The 20,086-nt window shown below is 52.3% G+C and overlaps 5 protein-coding genes across 6 annotated transcripts in view; 3 read left to right on the top strand and 2 right to left on the bottom strand.

The window, feature by feature from the left end:
- The window catches only part of LOC144155914 (uncharacterized), a 48,405-nt gene extending 46,353 nt beyond the window's left edge, over positions 1–2,052 (top strand). Inside the window, exon 7 of the mRNA XM_077687623.1 lies at positions 1,925–2,052. Within this exon, the coding sequence (XP_077543749.1) occupies positions 1,925–2,052 (128 nt within the window). The remainder of the gene's footprint in view (positions 1–1,924) is intronic.
- Positions 2,053–2,070: 18 nt separating this feature from the next.
- On the bottom strand, positions 2,071–13,129 carry Ntpase (ectonucleoside triphosphate diphosphohydrolase NTPase). 2 transcript variants are annotated; one of them, XM_077687624.1, is made up of 7 exons: positions 12,877–13,129; positions 4,442–5,061; positions 4,225–4,384; positions 3,404–3,604; positions 3,214–3,348; positions 2,949–3,092; positions 2,071–2,891 (listed from the first exon to the last, which is right to left on the bottom strand). In XM_077687624.1, exons 2-7 carry the CDS (start codon positions 5,038–5,040, stop codon positions 2,445–2,447), a joined length of 1,686 nt encoding a protein of 561 aa, XP_077543750.1. In that variant the 5' UTR covers positions 5,041–5,061; positions 12,877–13,129; the 3' UTR covers positions 2,071–2,444. The 2 variants fall into 2 exon arrangements, with proteins under 2 accessions (XP_077543750.1, XP_077543751.1); XM_077687625.1 differs by lacking the exon at positions 12,877–13,129 and adding an exon at positions 12,672–12,817.
- LOC144155918 (uncharacterized) lies at positions 5,489–6,807 on the top strand. The gene has a single exon (XM_077687627.1). The coding sequence runs from the start codon at positions 5,786–5,788 to the stop codon at positions 6,719–6,721; it is 936 nt and encodes a 311-aa protein (XP_077543753.1). The 5' UTR covers positions 5,489–5,785; the 3' UTR covers positions 6,722–6,807.
- Positions 13,130–13,317: 188 nt separating the features above from the next.
- Sou (required for meiotic nuclear division 5 protein souji) lies at positions 13,318–14,862 on the top strand. The gene is made up of 3 exons (XM_077687626.1): positions 13,318–13,672; positions 13,743–13,888; positions 13,942–14,862. Exons 1-3 carry the CDS (start codon positions 13,537–13,539, stop codon positions 14,812–14,814), a joined length of 1,155 nt encoding a protein of 384 aa, XP_077543752.1. The 5' UTR covers positions 13,318–13,536; the 3' UTR covers positions 14,815–14,862.
- Positions 14,863–19,196: 4,334 nt separating this feature from the next.
- Positions 19,197–20,086, bottom strand: part of LOC144155912 (AT-rich interactive domain-containing protein 5B-like) — a 52,356-nt gene continuing 51,466 nt past the window's right edge. The window contains exon 6 of the mRNA XM_077687620.1: positions 19,197–19,548. Within this exon, the coding sequence (XP_077543746.1) occupies positions 19,320–19,548 (229 nt within the window). The 3' untranslated portion in view covers positions 19,197–19,319. The remainder of the gene's footprint in view (positions 19,549–20,086) is intronic.

The following is a 20,086-nucleotide window of genomic DNA, read 5'->3' as shown; positions in this document are numbered from 1 at the left end:
TTCGCGCACTTCTGTTCGCTTTGCCATGAGCCTAAAGCGGGTTGTCTTCATGCCCATTTCCGATCGCCTGTATTGAAAGGCCGTGTATTCAATTTCGCGTCCGCCGAAATTCTCGAACGTCTATTTTCCGAAGCTGCTCTCCAATGTTTAGGTTTTGATTTTGTAGTCTGCTTCGACGTTCCCACATAGGTCAATACCACCGGCATACAATGCGCACTGAGAGCATTATCTTATCTGTTCCACGATAACATCCACTACAGGGTTAAACAGGAGCGGGCTCAGCGCCGGGCGTTTATGGAGACCCAACAATAGCCTCAAAACTTGGCGGTGCGCCAAGGCAACTGCGAGACGTCGCTGTTGTGTTTATGTACATTTCTCGGGCCGCTCGAAAAACCTTCTCGGGTGCGTTACTTCTCGAAGGTCCCCCTGAACCTCTTGCCTTCGGACTCATTTGATCTATATAAGACCAAGCAGAGTTCCCGACTATGCCCTGGGAAATTCCCTATTTGCCAGAAGCCGAAAAATTTGTTTGTATTGGTCGTCCAGAAGCAAACTGAGGCCGTAGACGCCCCAGTTGTCTAGGGCCTGGATAACGGTGGATGGTTCGTGCCAGAAACAATATTTGCTGTGCAACCATTGGCATATCTTTGATGAATAGTTTTTTGCGTTGGAATTTAAAGCAAACTCAATTAACATTTAGCTGGCAGCGTCTCGCAGGTGTATGTCACTTAGCAGCTACTATCCTCCTCGTTCGCAAGTGCGGGCCCTTCATTTACGCTCTGTCGGGCAACTTTTAGACCGCCGTCAATTTATCCGTCCAAGGCACTGCCCGGCGCCCGGACATGGGCGAAGAAGTTGGAGGTCGACACGGCGCTAGGAGTTTCTTCCCGCGTCCTTGCTTTACGAATGGCTGGTCCACCAAGGTGAATACAAACTGGCTCAACTTGCCTCAGTGCTGCCGTAGCCTCCTTAGTCAGTTACGTTCCCGCCAACCAAATCCGGCCGCCCCTTGCAGTGAATCCTTGTCCCGCCCCTCGTTGCTGTAGGACTAGTCTCAGCTCGCACATGCCGAAACAAGCCCATGATGCTTTGTTGTGCGATCAGGGACAAATGCAACACGAAAAAAACATGCAAATTTTAAGATTTTAACTTAGGCCGTGACATAAGGGCATTGTTAACCGCCTCACGTGGTAAGTTGACTTGAGTGGAAAGAAATAACGCGTTTCTTTTGTTGTTTTCGTACATTATTTTCGCATACGCCTCTCGTCTGTCTATGACTGCACCCTCGTCGTACCGCACAACTCGTACGGTACGTCTACATGTATCCTTCCTCCCCCCACGGCCTAGTGCTCGCACTGGCGACAGACAACATAAGCTGGACGGTAAACGAGACGGCAGCAAGCCTGGCGCACTGCCCGGAATTGTGTGCGAAATTGAGACGCAATTGACACCCACCCATTTTAAGAAAAAAATTTGCCATCTGCGTCCTCGTATTCTACAGCCCCTCATCATGCTTCTTGAACTAGGGAGGTGAAGGATAGAAGGCCGCTCATACGAAAAGGCCTGTTCTTCTTACCCTATTAAAAGTTCGTCCGATGGCTGCGGCATTGTGCAGCCACACCACTCGGAAGGACGCAACGGCCTGCCCATATTTTTGTGTGCAGGTTCTTTTCGAGAAGCTTTCCAATATAATTCACCTACGTTGAGCCAGGATGAGCTGCACATCACGTGGCATAGGCATTTACACCTTGAAGGCTCCACGCAAAGAGTGTCTCCCTCTCCGAATATATTCACCTGAATTAGTTTTTTCGGTGATTTGTGTCACTGCGCCACTATCCCAGATAAATTTGTTTATGGCCCTCGCAGTTTCAGTGTTTGCAAAATGACTGCTTCTGACAGCGACTGTGCAACTTGCACTGTCCAGGTCCTGAAGCCCATCGGCTGCAGATCGAGTTTGGCAACCTGATCACCCTTGGCAGTGTACGGCGGCAGACTCGGACGGGGCTGAAGCTGATCAAGACGTTCTACCGGCCGTGCAAGACCTGTGAGTAACGACGCAGCAGCCAGAGCCAATGATATAAAAAATTTTAATCTCATAACAGTGTGTAAAGCTTTACATAAGTATTGCTTGGTACGATTATGCTGACTTTGCACCCCTCCCCCCCGCAACAACAGAGAGCTTTTAAACGAGTGAAAAAGATCTTCCCCCCATGTGGGGTACGCTGTAAGGCACACGTGAATACACAACGTCCCGATAACGAAGGTGCACTCCAAACAACCAGCACGCCCTGGGAGGGCTAAGTAGGGGAGTATGCGTCAGGAAGCTCGCTTGACATTGCAGTGGACGAGGAGCTGAGCGACGGGTCCGTTCGCCTGGCAGTGAGTCGTTCGTTGGTGGTGGCGGTCGTGCTGCTGCTGCCGCTGCTGCCGGCCCGCTGGCCAGCCTAGGGCGGAGGGACGAGCCTGGCGCGCGACTGCTTGCGTGCCAGCAGCAGGAAGGCAGCCGCCAGAGCCAGCAGCAGTACAAAGAGCACCACGAGCAGGACGAACAGGTTGCGGCCGATGCTGGGCAGGCTGGGCTTGGCGGCGGGGATGGCGTTGGTGGCGTTGATCATGAAGCCCAGCGACCAGCCCACTTCGTAGTCCTTGGCCTTCTTGGTGAACATCAGGTTGGGCCAGGTGGCATCGGTGAACTTGTACTGGTCCAGGAGCACGTTGCGCATGTACATGGCCTGCAAGCAGTAGCGGTACAGGTAGCGCTCGGGCACGCCCGTCTTCTTGGCCTCGTCCCAGCTGGAGGAGCAGAGATAGTCGGAGGCATTCTTGAAGGCACTCAGTGGCACTTTGGTAGAGTTCAGGGCCGACGCGGTGTAGTAGAAGGCGGAGAAGCCCTGCAAACAGACAACCCATGAAGCCCGCACCGAGAAAAAGCAAAGGTGCCCACTTACAATAAACTGTCGGTTGTGGGGCACAGGCACTGGGGGTGGCTCCATGCATTCCTTGTATTTCTTTTTGCACTCGCTGGGGTCCATCACCTCTGCCATGGTCTCGGAACATTTGGTAGCCGAACCTTCCCCAGCAAATGTGAACACCTAAAAGAAGGAAAACCTTTTGCACTTACTGTCTTCCAATAAAATTCTCTTGCCACATCTCAGTGTTCGTCATTGTCACTTTTCTAGCGTTTTGCAAACGCACTCTTTCAGAAGCACTTACAGCACCGGGGTTCTTTTTGAGCCATTCTTCGGTTTCAGGGGTTGCAGTACAATATTCTCCAATAACCTCTTGGGCAGTCCTGTTAAAGCTGAAGCCAGCGTTGTGGCACGGGCTGGGCACATTTAGATTGAAGTTCTGAAAAAGTAGCGCTGTAACAGAACCTGGGAAAGCACTACATCCTCCATCTCACCTTCTGAGTCACAAGATGGGCAAGGAACCTTCGTTCCACCTCATTCACTCCGTAACACAGGTACGTAATGGAAAACACATTGTAGGGCCGGCCATAGAGCTGCAGGGTGCTCACGTCACCCGACTCATTGGAGTCCACTTCAAAAGCAATCTGTGTGGATGCTCCTCCAAGGTCCACAGCACCGTAGGTTGCCGTGTCATCCTGCACACAGGGACACACAAATAACAACAGGCCAACAAGTAACATGACTGAAGTGACGTATTCTGTCTTGCAGACTACTGGGACGGCAGTTTGCATCATACAAACAGAAATGTGTTTTAACTGCAGTCGAATGCAATGTTTTTACAGGTGCATGGGATCTTCCCAATAGCATTCACCTAATTATTAAATATGGCCGTGACTGCTTTCACTCACACATTTATCTTTCCACAGTAGTTGGAGCAAAAAACAAAACAAACAAACAAAAAAAGAAAACATCGACAGAAATGAGAGGAAATATGGAGCTAAGCGTAAGCAATACAGTTGGATGTTCCAGTGCATCTTGACAAGGTCTGAACATACGGACGCAGGTTGAAGGAGAAACAGAGTGAACATACGGACGCAGGTTGAAGGAGAAACAGAGTGCCTGAACCTTCTCCGTCAGCCTATGTCTGTGTGTTTGCATTTTTTCAAGATGAGAGTAAACCAACTCGCCCAGCCCTCTGTTTTAATGTTGCAGTGCAGCTGTCTTATACAACTTGCAAAGCCCCAATTTCGTAGACAGTTTCACCCGCAGTGCAGCAAGCTCGCTAGCAACACTCCAGGTCAATGTAGGTGCTCACCGCTTCCACGGGGATACGGTCGAACAGGTAGTTGGAAGACAGCCAGGCAAAAAGGCCCTCGTCGTGGCCGCTCAGGATACCAGCCCGCTGCAGGCCCAATGGCTTGAGCGCGCACTCGGCAGCCATCAGGACAGCCTCCGACTCGGTGGGGTTGGTGAGGCTGCAAAGAGGGGGCCGTGCAAACAAGGGGCCGCGGGGACCCGGGGGAGCAGCCTACTTGAGCAGCCGCATGCCGGCCGTGGCTCCGAGGAAGACGGGCGCCTTGAGCTCGCCCAGAACCTCCCCGACGGCCTGGGCCAGCGCGGGGCCCGCGCCGCGCGGCCCGAGGCTGCTGATGCCGGGCTCCGCGCTGCGGTGCCCCACCTGGACGACTCTGCCGGTGCCCAGGTACTTGGCGCCTTCCCAGCGGTACAGGGTGGCCTCGCTGTGGCTCGAGCCGGCGTCCACCACCACGCCGTGCACGAAGGGCACCTGGCCGCCGGTCAGGCCGTACGCCATGGACACCACGAGCAGGCCCAGGAGGCCCAGCACGGCGCACAGGGCGCCCAGCAGGCCCCAGTTGGCGAGGAACAGGTGCGGCGACCGCTGCCGGCGCACGTACAGCGTGTCACCCGGCCGCACGCGCAGCGCGTCCAGCGACGACCCCCCGCGCAGGGGCTCGTTGGCGTGCGTGTAGAGCGCCAGCGACGGGTCGTACTCCTGGTTGCGGTCGTGGCAGAAGGCGCCCAGCAGGCTGTCGGCCGTGGCGCCGCCGTGCGTGCGCACCACCACGGGGCTCTGGTCGGGCGCCGACGCGCTCTTCAGTTGAACCTCCATGCTGCTCGTCGCTCAGCGGCCCTGCGAGCGACGCCGCACAACCCTCTAAGACCCGGGCCCGCGCGCCGATGGCCACGCGCGGCTCTGACCACGCGCGCTGACGCGCGATGACGTAGCGGCGCGTCATCGGCCCTGTTTGCCGATCAATGGAGGCCTACTATTTCGGGGACGCCGGCAACGCAGGCGCGCCAGCCGCGGCTCCGAGCCACGTGTCCAAGCAACGGCAGGTGCGCGAGGCGCGCCTGGCCACCGCACGCCGACGGGCCTCCGTCGCCATGGCGACGCGCGCCGTAAATGAAAGCTGCTCGAGCGCCCGACGTCAGCGTGACGTCGCGCTCGGAAAAGTTCGGCTACTCTCGTTGACCAAATATGGGCAGCGCTCCAGCGGAAGGCACCGCTGCGGCCAGCATGCGACTTGCGCAGACCCCCGGGCCCCGACCGCGGCCCCTGGGCCCTCATAGAGTCCCCGAATCGGCGGCTACGGCCAGAAAGAACCGTCTGACAGCGTCGGCGCGCGGCTCGGGCCGCCGGCGGCTGCGCGGAAGGCTCTTTAAACATCATAAGGTGGCGCAGTGAATGAAGCCGACGTAAGCGCGACGTCAGGCGGTCGGCGCGCCGCGATTGGCCGGCGCGGGTTCCGGCTCGCCAAATAAGGCAGCGGGGCTGCCCGAGGCCCATTCATACGGCGGCGGCGGCCCTCGAGCGCGTACGTCGCTGCCACACGGATGGGGACTCCCTAGCCGTCATGACGATGGACGGCCTGGACACGCTGTCTCGCGACTGTCTCCAGTTCAACCTGAGCTTCGAGTCATTCAAGGCGACCGGCGCCGGCGGCCTCGCGGCGCCCGAGGGATCCGACGACCCGCTGAACACGCCCGTGTCCACGACCGCCGAGCTGATCACGTTCTTCGCCACCGATGCGGTCATCCCCGACCCGGTGCCCATCTCGGGCGAGCCGGCGCACCGCTGGCCCGAGCGGCCCGCCAGTCCCGCCATCCTTCGCGCCGCCGAGGGAGACCCCAAGGGCGACCCGTACGGCCGCCTCGCCTACCGCGGCACCTTCACCACCGCCTGGCCCGGGCCCGACGCGGGGCCCTTCTTCGAGCAGCCGGAGCCGTTCCCAGCGCTCGACTCCTTCAAGGCGGCCCCCTACACGGCCGAACCCGAGCCCGCAAAGTACCCCTGGTTCGCCTACGAGCCCCCGGCGCCGGCGCCGGCGGCAGCCAAGCAGCCTCCCGAGGAGTCGACGGCCACCCTGGCCGAGTACAACCAGGCGACCAGCAAGGGCCACGAGATCCTGAGCCAGGCGTACCAGAACAGCCCCGTGCCGCTGAAGCTGGTGCCCGTGAAGCCGCGCAAGTACCCCAACCGGCCCAGCAAGACGCCCGTGCACGAGCGGCCGTACGCGTGCCCCATCGAGGGCTGCGACCGACGGTTCTCGCGCTCCGACGAGCTGACGCGCCACATCCGCATCCACACGGGCCAGAAGCCCTTCCGATGCAACATCTGCTTGCGCTCCTTCTCGCGCTCGGACCACCTCACCACGCACATTCGCACGCACACGGGCGAGAAACCCTTCACCTGCGACGCGTGCGGACGCAAGTTCGCGCGCTCCGACGAGCGAAAGCGGCACGCCAAGGTGCACCTCAAGCACCGGCTCAAGAAGGAGGACCACCCGTGATGTGACTGCTCGCCCGTGTTGTACATAGTGCTCTGTACATACCCCAGCCCCATCTGTCATCCCCGAATAAAACCGCATCCACTGCCGCCGCCGTGCCTCGTCGTCGTTACTGCGCCGGTCGCGCGGCTCCGCAGCTCCCGCCGAGCTGCGGGGCCCCGCGGCGGCCGCGCTGGACGAAGGTCCGCGCCGCCGGCACCTGCTGCTCGCCACCTGGTCGCGCGCGGACCCGTAGCGCGGACGCACGGCGCCCGAACCCGCTCACGACGCTTCCAGCTCGCGCAACGGGCCGGAAACTTCCCAGTGCGCGCAAGCACGGACCCCCGGTCCACGCGTCGGGCCGAGAAATGCAGCTGTTTGCTCGCGGGCGCGCCGAGCGGCACTGGGAGACGCCTCGAGCGACTCTCCCAATGTCCGCGCCGCGTACCTGCTGCTGCAGTGCTTTTTTGCCGCGGTTTGCCTCAACAGGTGCTCATTGATTGTCGCGCTCCGCGCGCACCTGTTGCTCCGCGCCGCCTGAGATGCGCGCCGCGTGTTTGCGGAAACATTTGGCACCTTTCGGGAGAAACGCCCACCGACTGCTTTTGCTAGATCAGTGCGGGGCAATTAGGCTGCCGGCGGTGTCCTTTAGCTTTTCGCGCACTGAGAAACGGAGGACCTTTTTTTTTTTTTTTCAGTCGATAACGAAGCAGCAATTAAAGCGCGAGCTGAAGAGAGACCCGATTATGCCGCTTTGAGCGATGTCAGCCAGTTTAGCAACGAACAGGCGCGGACGATGGATTTGATTCGATCACCCCATTTTGGCGTACAATTAAATCCCGCTAAAAAAAGCAGGTGCTTACAAAACGGGGCTTATTCCGAGTAATATCGCAAAACTGGCGATGCTCCCGAGGACAACAGGCGGCGAGCTTTCGCGCGGGGTGCTTTGCCAGACCAGTTTGGAGACGTAAACGAGCTATGACTCACTGCCGCCGTGCTCGCCACGTGTTGGATTTGCGCAAGTTTCGGTGCTCGTGCAGGCGCCCTTCACGCTCACTTCTGCGGCACCCGACTTCTGAGGTTGAAAACTAACCCTCTGCGGCGTTCCGGTCAGATTTGAGCCGCCAGGGCGGAAACCGTAGCATCCGAGGAAACCAGATGGGACTGCGCCAGCTCCCGCCCTCCTCCGATTCGAGGCGAACAAGAGCGCGCGTCTTAGCGACAGACACTTGGCGCGTTCTTTGCGACAAAACAATGCTTCTCGAGCAAAGTAGGCGCGCCGTTTCGAGTCTCCGCTGGCTGTGCAGTAGGCGGCCACCTGCGTAAGACTGTCGATTTCACGGGCGCAAGTAGTGAGCCGAATAAAAGCCGCTGCTCCCATCGGCTGCCCCCGGGGCAACAAAGACACTCACTGACAATTTTTTTTTTTTGACATCTCGCGGGAAATTCTGCGGCCACCGTTGAACTAAACAAGGTGAGTGATCCTTGTATTACGAGAGGCGTCTGTTTCACGCGCTGTCCACCTGCACTGCGTTGTGATCAGCGTGCAAGTGAAATTTAATGCTTGGTTCGCGCTGTGGTGTGTTTTGAGAACCGTAGCAGACGCGAGCCAGACCTAATAACAAGGTCGTGGGTTCGATCCCAGCGGTGAGCTTCGATTGACACTCACCGTGGGCGGAACGAATTATACGGCCGAACGTGCTTCACAGTTGCACATTGCCGACTCGCTAGTGTCCGCGTCATGTCACGGAAAAGTGGCTGAGATTGCTCGGACGCACTTGAAAACGCGTCGACGAAGCCGAGACGTCTCCACGTGCTGAACAACCCGCCAGCGTTCCATTTTAGAGGGTCGGTTGCTACACGCGAAACTACAATACCACTTCCCGTCGTCGACAAATAAAAACAAAATAATTTCTGTCAAAAAACTCATACGCCTGACTTCGGAAAAACCGTAAAATTAGCAGGTGCGATCGGGGTGCGCCTTTGGGGAGGGGAGAGCCGAAACGTCGTGCTTCGATCAGAACACGCGATCGCCGTGGGGCTCAGCCGAACCACTGGGCCCCTGGGAGTAATCAAAAACCGGCTATGCGTAAGCTGTAAAGCCGTCTGTACCGCTAAAGTAATCAAAGGAAGTTTACATTTGGGCTTAACGCGCTAAAGATACTGGCGAGCCGACGCTACACCCGGGCCATAACGGAGGGCTGCGGACTGTTTTCACACACCCGGAGCTCGTTTTCGTGCGCCGATATCTCGCATATGCGGACGTTTCCGTATTTCATAAGCAGCCTCGCGCGCACGGTAAACGAATCTCCGTCTGTGCCGAGAAATGCACCCGCGATATTTCGGTGCACAACCTCGGGCGGCCGACGCTAATCCGCAGTCCTCTCTACGGCAAGGGTCACGTGTTTCTTCGGCGCGTTAAACCCACAAAATCCGAAGCTAGAACACGATCAGAAGGTGTGGCGAATGTCCCCCCTCCCGCCCCTCCTCCCCCCACCAAAAAACAAAAACAAAAAACCCCGCAAAGCCACAGCTGTTTTCTCCGGGCAGCGGTCCCGTCCGCCCGCGACGTGGCTTCACTGCAGCACACTCAGCTGATCTCCGTTCGTGCTCTGCGGGCGCGCTACCTGGCATCAAAATGCCCCTTCCGCTTCCAATGAGCGGCATTAAATTTCACTACGTAGCAGCAAAAACCTTATTGGTGCGTAAAATTTACTTTGAAGACATAATTTTTCGCCTCTACGTCTAAAATTCCACGAAATCGGGGTATACGCGCCCAGCCTGCACCTGTGCTATGAGGGGCGCCGTGGCGGAGGGCTACCGATGAATGTGGGCAGAGTTTGTAACTTCTTCGGAAAAAGAGAGTGAATAAACGAAGAATACGAACTCTATTTAGTTTCAATGCCTCTGTAAACACACAGGTATACATGCAATAGTAGGCTACGCATTAACCATGCAACGATTGCTGAGCGTAAAACTAATTTGCCCGCTTAATTAACCCAAGTACAGCGTGTTCTCGTATCTGACGTATTTCGTTCTTGGCGGGGACTTATCACGAAAAGGTATTCCGTGTACATTTGGCACCAGCAAAACAAAATTAAACACGATTTCACATTACTACATTTTCCCCGCCTTCACTCATTCCACGGTATTTTGCGCTCCGCTCTTCCGAGCCACAGAGCGAGGACCTCATGGTTACACGACAGGTGCACGAACGAATTCAGTAGGCACGTAAACGAATATGGTGCCAACAACAAAAAAAGCGCATGAGACGCATCGGGAAACCTCGTGTAGTTCACCCCCAGTTGTTGTTTTTTTTTTTTATGTACGGTTTATAATAGCATCTTTAGTATTGTACATTTATATACCCACTCCTACCAAGGCCTGGCACCCACAGGACCTAACGAATAAATAAAAAATTCCGCGATGTGTTTTCTTTTCTTCCGAGCAATCGACCTAAACCAAGGTCCTCAGACTTCCAATGTGCCCCTGCACTCTACACAGATGGTTAACCGGTGAAACACGCGGTCGGTGTTTTTTCCGCTCCCTCCGACGCGCCGTTTTGGCTTACCAGTCAGTGTTGGTAGATGTAAGAGTGTAGCTACGTCATCCGAAAACCCATTCAACCTCTCTCTTGCCTCGAACTTCTCTTCAACTTGTTTTTTTCACACATGCGAATGGGGTCCGTAAACCTATTCAACCTTTCTCCCCTTACCTCGAACTTCTCTCTTCAACCGTTTTTTTTTTTTTTTTTCACGCATGCGAATGGAGTCCGTAAACCAACATCCTCTCTATTTTTCAACCTCTCTCCCCTTACCTCGAACTTCTCTTCAACCTGTTTTTTTTTTTTTTTTCACGCATGCGAATGGGGTCCATAAACCTATTCAACCTTCTCTCTCCTTTTTACCTCCAACTTTTCTTCAACCTGTTTTTTTTTATCACGCATGCGAATGGGGTCCGTAAACTCATTCAACCTCCCTCCCATTACCTCGAACTTCTCTTCAACCTGTTCTTTTCACGCATGCCAATGGGGTAGTGCCGGAGGAGTTTTCCGCGTACACGGGGCCACCGGACTTTCCTTTTTTCTAGCTACATAAAGCTGCATTACAATAAATAAATAGTGCGTTGGCACGACCCTAGCGGCAGAGGCAATTTCACAAGTTGCGCGCCGCGCAGTGGAAGCTACGCGGATCGCATTTAACCGACCCCAATCAGTGCGTCAACTCACCCTGACATTCTACGGAGGACGACCGAAGAAAAGCGACAATGGGCGTTGGGGCCTTGGAAGGACATCTCCGTGTCCCCCCCCCCCCCCCCCCCCCCCCCCCCCCCCTTAATGCAGGCAAGAACCGCCTCCGTATGCGTCGCGCGAAGCTTGTGAAATGAACTATATATAGGTCGACCAAATAAGGGATAATCTAGGCCGAGTACACGGCGTCGTCTTTTTTCGTGCAACCAATATACCTCGGTTCGGTCAAGCTTACACATACATCGCGTTTACCACAACCACGCTGCCCCTGCACCGATGCCCTACGGATGTGTTACATAAATGCTACTTCGTCGCTTTTTATTTTTTTCTAACCCAATTCGCTGCCTTACTCGGGATCAAGTTACTCGCAGAGGTCGAATTTAAGGTCGGCATCGGATTACACAATCTCCTTTTATCAAACTTACGTAAATGGACTTTTTGAAAAAGAAAAGGAAACCGCACTTGACTAGGCGAAGCAGGTGCGAAAGAAATTCCGATCAGGCTTTCTCATTCCTCTTTCTTTTTTCTCTTTCTCTCTTGAATCTACGTACAAAATTCTTTCTTCGGCTGTACTGTTTTGCCTTATCTGGTTATTTTTAATTTTAAAAAAATCATCTTTGCCAATCCCTCTGAGTGCGTAAGCGCCAATTTATGGGTCACCACCACCACTACCACGAAGTAATGCCGTCGAACGGAGCATGACGCTTCAATTTAGAATTTCAGCCACAGCAAACCAGCGCTCTCGTAATTTCTTTCGGTGAAACAATATTTCAATAACGTCATCCTGCGAGGAAGCGATAAACATTTCATGCAAACCCATTAAAAAAAAAAAAAAACAAAAAAACATGAACAACAGAATGCTGATTTGCAGAGACCAAGTTCATAAGTGCATAAAAAGGTCCACATAGCACCACCGCTGCAAAGATCTTCCAGAGTTCAATAGTAACACTAAATAACAATGAAGGAAAAATGCAACAATGTGCTGTATTTACAAGATTACATATAGACCACACATACCAAATTGTGGCTTATAAGTGTAGTAGGGCGTGCAACCTATTTTTTTTCCTCCGTTTTTTTTTTTTTTTTAGATGGGTGGGGTGGAGATCGACTCACATTCAGGTCGACAAAGATACACATAAACGCGCTATGCAGCAGCGGTTTACACAAGTGTAACAAACCTTTCTTTTGGTCACGTTCACAAAGGTTTTACTCACCTTTTTATTTATAGCGCGTACGGAGGCAGTCATTCTGCCCCACGAGCACTTTCTCATCGCGTGAACTTTCCAAGCTTTGCATCGGTAGAAAATAATGCTAAAATGGTTATTTACCGATGAGCTGTTCACGTTGCCTCGCCAGCATTTAGGCGACACAACTAAGCATTTCTCTAAAACGGCTCACTGATCAGATTGCTAGGTGTTTTCTTTTTTTTTCTAACGTGCGACATTACACCTGCTGCCACGCCCTTCTTAGCACTTGGAACGCGTGTCAATCCGCAACAAAAACAAAACACACCTCAGTGACCAGCCGCGCAACACCCACAGAAATCACCGCGCCCGAAACTCGTAGGCGGCGGCCTAACGAGCCTCAAATAGAAAATAAAGCCTTGAAAAACCCTCACGCTAAGTCAGCCTCTTTTTTCAAATAGAAGCGGTTTTAGACAAGCGCCCCGCGCCAGCCTCGTACATGAAGTAACAAACTGAGCCCATTCGCAAAGTGCGATCTTACCAGTCCCTCGGCACGCGTGGTATAGCGAACAGCGAAGTCCTCGTGCTGACCGCAAAGTCGTCTCTGAGCGCTATTTGTGTACGAGCGCTATCGCAAGCATACGTGTACAACCGATCTTTGACCTCTCTTGAAGGCCAGCTGAGATTAATAGCAATCACAGCACTTGGGTAACAAGAGAACGCTCATGATAACAACAAAACCTTACCATCAATGAGTGAAAATTTGGTGCTTGCTGCAGAGACCGCGATGATGCCCGGCCCAGTTTAGACGCAATGCAGCAGCTCAAGCCGTTTTATACCGCATGTATAGAGAAGGAAAAAATGTGCTTTTGCAGATGCGTAGTATCAAAACAAGAAACATGCTACAAGGTCAACACCAAGAGAATGCACGCAATGTGCCAAGACTCGCAGCAGTTGGCCAGCCAGCCAGCTGCGCGAAATTTCCGCGCTTGCAATCCAATACGAGGATCGTCCGAGAATCCGCGTGCCGACCGCCTTAGTGGAGGACTAAACAATGTACAAATTAAATCTTTGTTACGGGTATTACTCTATTTTTAAATTGAACGACTCGTCACTACGAGTGGTATTCAGGCCGCAGAGTTACGAACGAAACTTTATGAAAACTGTTCCGTCAACCCAACCACTTTTGGTCGATGCAATCGACATCAACACGTCAGCTGGTACCGTGAGTGAGTAAACTGTGTTGCGGCTGTCGTTACACGGTGGTGACAAGTATCACGTTGCGTTGATGTCTTCAGATGTTCTCACCACGGTTTCATGTTAACATCTGCTAGAATGATAGTACCCAACAAGTAGTTTAGACGCGAAAGAAGACGCATTTAAAAGCGCTGCCTTACTGCGTCACGATGGAGTCTTGCTTAGCTGTTGAGCGTGAAATCGACAAAGTGCTAAGTAAATTTGGAACACTTAGTGAGCACACGAAAAGTACGCTGGGCGAGTTGATAGCCTATGTGCAAGAAATGTACCAGGAACTCGGCGAAGGTGAGTCGTTGATTAACGAGTCTAGCGATGGCTGGGTCGAAAGCGTCGCCTTTGTTTCGCTCTTGCGCAGTACCTGCGGATGCTGATGTGACAACCTCTCACGGAATAGCCCTGACACAGTGCGCGCAAAAGATCAAAGATGTGAGCAGCTCGCTGGCGGCAGAACACCGGGATCTCCACGGGACGGTGTCCAAAGTGGGCAAAGCCATCGACAAGGTGAGCCCGTGGGCGCTGCAGTTGTGCGGCGCGTGACACTGTGGTGGTTTCAGAACTTCGTGCCGGACTTCTGGGCCACGAGCAGCGAGGAGGTCTTCGAAGGGAGCGACAAGAAGGCGGCGCTGAACCAGGTGATCGGGGAGCACCTGCTGCGCCAGGGCATGCTCGACATCGCCGAGGAGCTGTCGCGGGAGGCGCGGCTCGAGTCTGCCCAGAAGGAGCCCTTCGCCGAGCTGAACAACGTGCTGGACGCGCTCAAGCGCCGCGACCTGGGGCCCGCGCTGGCCTGGGTGACGCAGCACGAGATGCAGGGCACGGCTCTGCACTTCCAATTGCACCGGCTGCACTTGGTCGGCTTGTTGCAGCGCGGCGCGGCGGCCGAGGCGATCGCGTACGCGCGCTCACAGCTCGCGCCCCTGGCCCGGCAGCACGAACGCGACCTGCAGGTGCTGATGGGGAGCCTGGCCTTCCTGCGGGTGCCCGGTGGCCTGGCGCGGTCACCGTACGCGTTCCTGCTCGAGCCGTCGCTGTGGAGCGACACGTGCGAGGCGTTCACGCGCGACGCGTGCGCACTGCTCGGCCTGTCGGTGCGCAGCCCGCTGGCCGTGTGCGTCGAGGCCGGCAGCCTGGCCCTGCCCGCGCTGCTCAACATCAAGCAGGTCATGCTGCAGCGACAGGTGGCCGGGGTGTGGAGCACCCGCGACGAGCTGCCCATCGAGATCCGGCTGGGCTGCCAGTTCCACTCGGTGTTCGCCTGCCCCATCCTGCGACAGCAGAGCAGCGACGCCAACCCGCCCATGCGGCTCGTGTGCGGGCACGTCATCTCGCGAGACGCCCTGCACAAGCTGGCCAGCGGCAGCAAGCTCAAGTGCCCCTACTGCCCCGTGGAGCAGAACCCCTCCGACGCGCGGCTCATCCACTTCTGAGCCCTGTACGCGTCGCCAATAAATGTTTCCCTGCTGTGCTTCCTTCGACAGGCGTCGTTTGCTTCCATGACCCCTGTGGTTGCAGCAACTGTTTGGCTTCCTTGCCCAAGCGTTACTTATCTTTTCCTACCCCAGCAACCCACTTCACAATTGTGGTGAGAACAGTCAGCCCTCATTTTTACCCACCTGGCAAAAACCAGTACCACTCACCAACTTGCCAGAGTAATTTGGTACAGCTGCACCCCTTTGTAAAAGACAAGTACTGGGGAGAGTTCGTCTCTTATACGAGAGGTCTCTTATAAGCAGGGAACCATGTTTTCTCAGGAACTGATCAACCCCTAGTTCAATGTGGGCACTGTGTGACTAAAATAAGCTCAAAAGAACGCTACAGCATTTTGCAAAAGATTCATTCTAATTTATGTTTGGCCTTTAGAATGTATAAAATAGTTCTGAATGTTTGTTTGCTTCATGAGTGTACATGGTGAAAACAGCGCATCCAAGACGAAGACAGAGAAGGGAAAACACAAACACAGCGCTGTTCGAGTTTTCCCTTCTCTGTCTTCATCTTGGATGCACTGTTTTCACCATGAACATTCACCAACTTGCCCAGTTTGCCGCACTCGTAAATGTTCATGAGTGTATTTACGCTGTTTTTTACAACAGATTCTACAAGCTTTCTCTTCTTTCACTGTTTGTGGAAAATGAATCGTAGATGTCGAGTTCACAAGCCTGATGAATAGCCAGAGCGCACAGCTTGTGCTGTGTGCTCTGGCTGTTCATCAGGCTTACAGGACTCAATATCTGCGATGCATCTTGATTGGGAGCTACGCGAGTGGGAGAGCCGACTGCGCACTGCCGGTATTCTTGGCTTGCGCAGAAGCCTGCATACGCGGTCACGCTCCAACGCATGGCAGTAAGCTTTAACCACTTCTGTAAGTTGCATTTCCATTGGCAGGGCTTCTCGTCGTCATTTCATAGCTGACTGAACCACTGCGTGTGTGCTGAAGTTATAATAAATAGCGACTGCGGGCGTCTGTCGTCCTCCTTTGCTTCCACAATGAAAGCAACTGCAGTTAATGACGGGTGGCACTGCACTTGAAGTTAGAACATCTGTTACAAGCGAGATTGTTGACCAAAATTCAAGATAACTTGTGCTTTATAACCAACTGTCTTCTACATCCAACGTCTGTCAACGTCTGTTATAAAAGAGGTCAATTTAATGGGAAAGGTTGGGCGGCCATCCATGTGGGCGAATAGCGTCTCTTATACCCATTTGTCTCTTACATCCATATCTCTTATAACGAGGTTCAACTGTGCCAATAATTATTGCATGTGATGAGAGTTAACTCTAGCGACAGCTCCGTCTGGACTAAACCCCAGCCAAAGCAAGGAATCATAACTAAAAATTAACAGACACACTGACCAGTCAGTCGGTAGTGATTGGGTAGTTGGGTAAACATAATGAACTGTTGCAACGCGAGTTGTGAAGCAGGTGCAACACTGGGTTGGTGGGGTAGCAGGAGATTTGATGACGCTTGCAAAGTTTTAGTTCACACTCCCAAGGTAATCCACATTTGTGCTCCAGGTGAATGCTATCCAGGGCATTCACCTGAACTTCTTTGCAGGCAAAAGCACCGTGTAGTTCCTGCTTCACGAAAATCAAACGTGTGGTATTGCATTTTGGTTCCTTCAGGCAGTGAGGCAGGTACCATTGTGCGGCAGTCAGTCCTGGGCACATGACGAGGGAAAAAGTCACTGATAAAAAATAACCTTGTTACACTTGTTTCGTTCAGATAAAAGTTGCAATATTGAAACTAAATGATTGAATTTTAAAGAGAGGGCAGTGAGCAGGCAAAAGTTCACCTTTAAAATTCATTGGACAAAAGTTACTTTACCGAGTGCCAGGTATGCAAACAAAGCGACCCAGATCAAGCCAACTGCAGGTTGACTTGATCTGGGTTTTTCATGCACGTGGTACATTTGCGATAGTGTGCGTGGTTAGAAAACTATGTCATGCAGATTCACGCAGAAAGAGCATTACTACACAACGGATGACACACACAAAAAAAAGATTCAATCAACCTCCTTCAGTACCTGTCCAGTAAAACTTCGATATAGGCTGGTTGATAAACATTGACTGTAGTGTCAGTCCCTGCAGTCCATGTGGAGGCCCATGGACAGTCCATGTGATAGGCGAATTTTCTGCTACTTGTGCCCCACCTTCAAGTACTGCTTCCTCTTGACGTGCAGGCCCCAGACCTATCCAGCTTGAACTACAACATGCAGTCAGACACGAAACTTTGCCAAATTTTCTTCAGAGCACCTTTAACAAATCCCTTTTTGAGGTCTGCTCAGTTTCCATTACGGCCAACTGAAACGTGAACAGGCAACAGTGTAACACTTCTGTTTCCGGCAAAAATACCGCACCTTAATATGTCACTGAAACTAACAAGTATCGCGTTGCAGTTACAAATTATGGAGAAAAGTAACCAGTTGCCCTTCAAGATTGGTGGCAGTAAATTGATCTGAACGGGTGGACATACCTTGGTTCTTGTCATTTTATTTACTAAAATTTCACGGAGATTGTTATATCTTTATCTTATTACAAGCACATAGTGTGAACAGAAATGCTGTGTGCTAATTTGATTGTTACATGAAAAACAAAGATCAAACGTCCAAAGCCCCAACATTTAAGCCACGTGTTCCAAAAATGTGCACCTAACTTTTATGCTTGTAGAAGTTTTGCTTCGCAAGTGGAGTGAAAGCATTTTACCTAAAAGAAAATTTAAAAAAATGCCCAAAATTTATGTATGTGCCATCGGTGATGAAGTGGCAACAACTTACATTAGGTGTGAGTTGAGTGGCTCTGATATTGTAGGACGATTATTGTATACTCAACTTGGGCTGCTTGGGGCACCCAAGCGTAACGATTCACAAACAATGATGATTGAAGTAGATGACTGAAAAAAACAGGGAGAAAAAAAAAATGCTAGAAAATACATGCCAGGCAGTGGATGAGTGATGTCATAAAAAATGGGGCGACTACGAAACACTGAAGACACTTGGTGCACAATTATGGCATGTGGCTATGCACAGGTTGCCTTCGAGAATGATCCAGCCGCATGAGAAGGCAGGGAACTAGGGCAAAATTTAACACTTCCCAAAAAATGCCTCACATAAGTTAAAAACGAACTAGGAAGCACACTAGTACTTCATTCTATTCAGAAGAGCGTTTTCGTAAGAACTGCTACCTGGACTGATTGATTTTGATACAAACTTTGTCAAGGGTTCGATGGAAGTCTGTCTGATCAGGCATGGGAATGAAGGAATAATGGACACTAAGTATGAAAGTGTATTCGACATTTTGAAGCCGCATATGGGTTTCTTGTTCAGTGAACCAGCTACTTTTCTGCATTTGACTATCTAATGTCATAAGCCAAATTCACATAACTGGCCGAGACTGACAAACGCAACTGCAGATCCAGTATAGTGCACCTGTTGTTCAAACTCGTGATTGGGATTCCAAACGTCATTTTGCAAGGGGACCAAGTGATTAATAAAAGGCTACAGTGCAGAAACATGTAGGAAATCAATGTGATTTTGGGGCGAAAACCTGCGGAGGAGCCTTTTTTTTTCAGAGGAGCATGCAGGGTTCAGTCGGGCTCAAGTAGTCCCAATTATAGGTAGTTTCATCACCTGAAACAAAAATGAAACCCACGTGCACACCATTACATAACACATAGTTACTATGCAGTGAAACGCCTAGCAGTTCCCAACATCTGTTTTCTGCTTGACAGCACCTGTGTGCTTCAAATTAGGCACTGTACTAACAGCCCACTTTGGCTACTCCATAGCCATAGCTACTCCATTTCAAGTTATCCATAGTACAACCTCTACATATTTCTGAATAAGTGCACAAAATAGGGCATTTAGGAAATCAAAGTTTTGAGAAACAACGGTTAACAAGCTTCTGCTGCATAAACCTCCACACTGCTCAACTCTTTCCCTCTTGAAAGATTTTTGCAATGGTTCAAGGGAGACTTGGCCTAGGAGGGCCACAATAAACACAACATATTTAATTAAAAATAGGGTACACTAGATTACAATTTTTTTTTTAGAGAACTGCGATTTCTGCCTTGTAGGCAAAAAATGAAGCACTTGGGGGGTAAAGGAAACTGTGATTTCAATTTTTACTTTGTCCGGATCTACAACTGTTTACTCTACACTATAGTTTTTTTTTACAACAGTACCACATAGCCTAGAGTCCAGTGGAGGGCAATACCCCGCCCACTGCAGTCTAGACATGTCCGAAACCACGTGCTGTACAAACCTTGGCATACGCAGGCAGGGTCACGCAAAGGATGCTACTAGGGAAACGTACAGCGTGCTGAAAAAACGATTTATTAAAAAGCGTGGCCTGTCTAGCAGCCCCTTTTGGGGTGGGCCGTTGTCGTTGCATCTTTTCTGCGGTGGGGGTGGGGAGTGGTGGTGTCGCACTTGTTGGGCTACCAAGCATCCTCGAGGCGGTACACAGAGTAGAGGGGTCCGCCCTGCAACGCACAGTTCTCGTCGCCTCTCCGGTGGACACGCAAGTCGAGGCACTGGGCGGGCGCGGGGGCCTCGCGCCGCACGCTCAGGTCCAGCACCTGGCAGTCCGACGGGGCCTCGCCCTCCAGCCGCCAGCACGGCGGCCGGTCCTCCCCACGCAGGTGCAGCTCGAACGGCAGCAGCAGCCTGCACACCGCCACAACAAGGTTCGTCACTTGGCAGAAGCAATTATCTCCCTGAAAGAAAGGGGCGCTGCATCAGGCAGTATGACAACCATTTGTGCATGGTTCTCACGTGGGTGCCAAGTATGCTCACATTCTAGGATGCACCTCGGTTTTATACCTCACTTGTGCACAAGCTTCAAAATGCTGTTGAACGATAAGCATAGTTGGGGAAAAGCTCCCAAACGTAACGGAACCATTTGCAAGCCGCAGGTTGAGGTTTTGTTATAACTGGGTCCTAGAGATCGCGCACAAAATTTTTTGTAGCACCATGTATGTGCTGTTCAAACCTCGTTCCGATACCTGCACAATGTCACATGAAGCAAAGTCCAGCTACACCAAGTGCCTGCTCCAAAAGCTACCCAGCTTTGTCCATGTGGCCCTCTTCCACTACAACTATAACGCCCAACTATGTGTTAAAGGATTAACACACAGCTGAAAAGGAAGGCAGACATTACTTTTGTAGGTGTAAAATATGAATAATACCTTCAGATACTTCAAAA

This window comes from Haemaphysalis longicornis, unplaced genomic scaffold (assembly GCF_048455015.1).
Source record: "Haemaphysalis longicornis isolate Haplotype H1 unplaced genomic scaffold, Haemaphysalis longicornis Haplotype H1 scaffold_1, whole genome shotgun sequence".
In the NCBI taxonomy this organism is placed as follows: Eukaryota; Metazoa; Arthropoda; class Arachnida; order Ixodida; family Ixodidae; genus Haemaphysalis; species Haemaphysalis longicornis.
Note: the sequence above shows the minus strand (reverse complement) of the source record. Positions and strands in the feature narration are given on the sequence as shown.